Source organism: Siphateles boraxobius, unplaced genomic scaffold, assembly GCF_051911475.1.
Source record: "Siphateles boraxobius isolate OS27281-9 unplaced genomic scaffold, OSU_SipBor_1 25, whole genome shotgun sequence".
Taxonomy (NCBI): domain Eukaryota; kingdom Metazoa; phylum Chordata; class Actinopteri; order Cypriniformes; family Leuciscidae; genus Siphateles; species Siphateles boraxobius.
The window spans coordinates 4,033,383-4,038,111 of NW_027508866.1; the positions used below are offsets into that span (position 1 = coordinate 4,033,383).

Consider the following 4,729-nt stretch of genomic DNA (forward strand, 5'->3'; position numbering starts at 1 on the left):
AAGACAACTGGCAAAGACAACTGGCAACTTCATATATCATACAAAGGTCAATAGGGTAAAGACAACTGTCAACTTGATCGATCGATAGGTCAAAGGTTAATCCCTAAATTAAGCGACCTCCGGAACAACCCCTCCCTAAGGTCAAAGGTTAATCCCTACATCAAAGGACCTCCGGAACACCCTCCGGAAGGTCAAAGGTTAGCCCCGCCCACCTGTCAATCATAGGGTCATAAATCATTTTGACATAAGCCGAATCATATAACTACTGGTCTTGAATCAGCCTGAAGGGTTTGTATTCGATAACAACCACCACGCTATACATTATCCCGCTTATTACATGGCTACCTACCAAATAAATCAACAATTTGAAACAAATGTTGATTTATAAAGGAGTTTATTGATTTAAAAACGATTATATCGCCTGAGTGAACAGAACTGCGTCTATAGCAAAATTCTAGCTGTTAAAACGCATGCAATGGTAAAATATGGGTCAAATTGACCCGCACTGTTTAAACATACTTGACAGTCCTTATTTTGTCTTGTCAGCCCTCATAGAAATAAATAAATAAAGTAAGGGATAATGTATAGCGAGGCAATAAATCAAATTTATTGATTTAAATCAATAAAATCCGTTTTAAATCCTTATTTTGTCAAATATTGATTTATAAAGGAGTTTATTGATTTAAAAACGATTCTATTGCCTGAGTGAACAGAACTGCATCTATAGCAACATTCTAGCTGTTAAAACACATGCAATGGTAAAATATGTGATCAACAAAAAAAAAGCTATATGAAGTCAAAATTACAAGGTGAATTACCAGTAAAAGGGAACAGCTTTAAATCCCCCCTCTGCAAATCAGATGAGCCGATATGTTTAATAGTTTAACAAACATTAAATAAATGGCAAAACTGAAATTATACTTAAACCTTCCTCTCTTCTTCATGTTGAACAGGCTCGGCACTACTGTTCCATCAATGCCACAGTGCCTGTACTGCAGCGGTATTACGGAGGGGAGGACACTCGGCCAGACTTCAGGCTGGGCAGAGAGGCCATGCAGCAGCTGATGGTGGCCCTGAAGACAGACAGGCAGCATGGATGGGGCCCGACCCTGGAGACACTCGTGTTCCTGTTCTGGCTGGCCACCGGTTCACCCTACAGAGTTGTCTCCAGGGTCTTTAGCATGCCACTTCCAACAGTGCACAGGGTTGTCCACAGGATGGTGGATGAGGTGGTGGCTGTGCTCCCCCAATTCGTTCACTTCCCCCGCACACAGGAGGAGCTCCAAGTGGTTGGTGGTGGTTTTGCTCGCTTGGCTAATCACCAAGCATTTGGCAAGGCAGCAGGGGCAGTAGACGGCTGCCATATAAGAATAAAATGTCCCGGCGGCCCTGATGGTCACGATTATAACAACAGAAAGCTCTTCCCTTCAGTGGTGCTCCAGGCAGTCTGTGACCATCAGGGTCGCTTTATTGACATCTTTGTGGGTTACCCAGGAAGTGTGCATGATGCACGCATCATCAAGAACAGCCCCATCTACACTAGGGGGACTTACCCTCCGGCTGGGTATTTTCTCCTAGCTGATGGTGGCTACCCATGTCTACAGGAACCCCTGGCCCTTATCACACCATATAAGAGGCCAGTGAGAGGCATGGCAGAGCAAAGGTTTAACTACCATCATTCCAAAGGTCGCACAATCATTGAGCGTGCATTTGGAATGATGAAAACCCGCTTCAGGTGCATCTTTTTAGAAGCACTTGAAGTACATACACTGTTTGTCCCTAAGGTAATAAAGCATTGCAATATTTCTGTAGTGAATTTCTTAAACAAATCATAGTATCCTACTCAAAATAACAGTTAATGCTTAACAACTGCTGAAGTCACACTATCTTCTGTGTTCATGTTTTTTCATATCTCAACAGTCTTGTATCCTTTTGCTCTGCCTTGTGCACAGGTGGTGACGGCATGTGCGATTCTGCACAACATTTGTGTTGGTGTCGGGGATGTGCTGGAAGAGGTTGTGGAGGAGGAAGACAACCAGCCACCTGTGGAGCCACCTGTGGAGCTTGATGGTGGGGAGAGTCGGAGTGGAGCTGCTTGGCGGGCTGCGCTGACCAACGAGGTGTCTGCACTCCACGAGGCACCTCTTGATCATGACTACTTTTGTATATAGTTGTAAATGTTTAAGTTGTTGTATATAGTTGTAGAAATGAGAATGTTGTTTAAATGAATTTGCTGCTTCATGTATATAGTTGTCAATATAGAAATGTTTCAATAAAAAAATGTAACAAAGATGAGATTAATGTTTTTTTGTCGAGCTTAGAATACCTAATCGCAAAACGTAAATAAGGGTGAAAATATTGTTCAATACATTGTTTTAAGCTTCACATACTAGTTATTTGTTAACAAGTTTTTTTTTCTATTGCAGTCTAAAGAACAAGGTTTTTTAAAAATGGATATATTAATATTAACTTAATTAAATAATTAAGGGGCAAAGACAAAACCAGTTCAATTTAATTGACTTTATTTTTTATTTTTCCGCCAACCTCTCCAACAGCAAAAAAAAGCGGTTTGACCTCTCTCTGGCCTCGGCTTCCCTCCTCTCATCTGCCTCCCTCTGGTATTTAATATCCTCCTTTAGTAGCTGTAGGATTGGATCTTCTCGCTCCCTTCTCCTTTTCTTTCGTCTGTGCCCTGCTCTCTCTTTGCTGCTGTCTCTAACTCTCTCCTCATACTCATCCTCATCCTCGTCTCTCCCTTCATCTACCTCTTGTGCAGTGCTTGGCCCTGGTTTTTCCACTTGGATCGAGGCAATAAGGCAAGGGGGCGAGACTGCTGCAGACTGCCCTAATGCCTCGTCCATGAGGGCAAACCAGGGCCAATTTGCTGCCGTCGCTTTGCCATCCTCTGTCCCTTGACCTGTAGCAGGACACTTACATTCCTAAGCAGTGAAGATCAAAAAGTTGTGATGATGTACACTACCGTTCAAAAGTTTGGGGTCAGTACGATTTTAAATGCTTTAAAAAGAATTCTCTTCGGCTAACCATGGCTGCGCTTATTTGATTAAAAATACAACAAAAATCAGTTCTAGTATTAAATATTATTCCAGTGTAAATCAGCTGTTCTCTATGTGAATATATAGTAAAGTGTAATTTATTCCTGTGATCAAAGCTGAATTTTCAGCATCATTACTCCAGTCTTCAGTGTCACATGATCCTTCACAAATCAGTATATAGAATTTGATGCTCAAGAAACATTTACTATTATTTATTTATTCTTATTATCAATGTTGAAAAGAATTGTTGGTCTGTCAGTTGTACAGTTTTTTTTTCAGGATTCTTTGATGAATAGGAAGTTCAAAAGAACAGCATTTGTTTGAGATAGAATCTTTTGTAACATTTTAAATGTCTTTACTGTCACTTTCGATCAAATTAATTATTCCTTGATAAATAAGTATTGATTTTTTTCCTCCAAAAAATAAAATATTCTTAATATAAATATTTATATTAAATAAAAATAATATTCTCACTGATCCCAAACTTTTGAACGGTAGTGTTGTATTAGTACTATTGTACACCACTGCACTGCATCTATACTTACTGGAAGCAGGCCCGAGTCTGTCAGGTTTACATTCAAGGCTTACTTCAAAAATCACAAGTTACATTAAAATGTGCATAGACAATTATTTCCATACTTGTCTCCCACCTTGTACTTGGTTTTTAAATTGTCCCACTTTTTTTTTGCCTGGGCGTGGGAAACCCTCCCTTCGAGCCCCATCTTCTCCAAAATAAGCCTATGTGAATGACGGGGGAGAAATAAAAAGAAGATTACACAGCTATCACTTCTGAACATTAAATAATTTGCTTCTCACCGATATCCGTTCGCCGCGGTGTCTCTCCCCCCGGTAAACAGCTGCATGTTTTCTACACGGAGACGTGTGAACGCCTCCGTTTGTTCCTTGGTCCCTGTTAAAAAAGACGAGAAAGCTATGAATAACGCGGTGAATGGTATAAAAATTAACGTTAAAGTACTTTGTACAACTTAACTAGTTATTTATAAAAAGAAATGCCGGTGACGGCAACCAAGTTAACAATTGTTAAATGACAGGTCCGTTTCAGTTAACCATCATCAGTAACGTAATTTGTAATATCAATACTGTAGTAATTTGAACTGGCATTTAAACGTTACATTTTACTTATATATACTACGGTTATAACAAATGTATGGTAACGTAAATATACTTACACTTGAAAGCATATTGCCCCGTTTTCGCTCCGAATCCGCTTACGTCCGCCATTTTATAAATTTTTGGAACAAGATAGCAAAGCTGCGCGCATAGGATTGTGGGTGATTAAGAGCGCGAAGTCTACACATATGCATCCTTTCCTGTGTATGGGATATTTTTCGAACGAAGGACTCAGCCCTTGGTTGAAATTCTGAGGATCCTTGACATTGGAACAGTCCTTCGACGGATGTCGATGACGTAGCATCCTTGAAATAACGGCTTCCGAGGATCCTTCCTTGACATTGAGAAACACCTTTTGTCTGTTTGCGTCTGTAGATTTCTCATAAATTCATCAAAAGTTGGCGTTTTAAATCATCCCTCTGCTCCGTGATCGCAATCTGCACCCTGTCATCACGCCCTGCGCTCCCCTACTCCAAGTCCGAAATCTCCACTTCAGTAGCACCTATATACACCAAACTTTCCAGTCTTGTACCTAGCTATATTAT

At 40.4% G+C, this 4,729-nt stretch overlaps 1 protein-coding gene across 1 annotated transcript; it reads right to left on the bottom strand.

The window, feature by feature from the left end:
* Window positions 1-2,505: 2,505 nt before the first annotated feature.
* Window positions 2,506-4,481, bottom strand: LOC143749495 (uncharacterized). The gene is made up of 4 exons (XM_077241968.1): window positions 4,244-4,481; window positions 3,870-3,963; window positions 3,704-3,791; window positions 2,506-2,939 (listed from the first exon to the last, which is right to left on the bottom strand). The coding sequence occupies exons 1-4, from the start codon at window positions 4,293-4,295 to the stop codon at window positions 2,529-2,531; spliced, it is 645 nt and encodes a 214-aa protein (XP_077098083.1). The 5' UTR covers window positions 4,296-4,481; the 3' UTR covers window positions 2,506-2,528.
* Window positions 4,482-4,729: the final 248 nt, after the last annotated feature.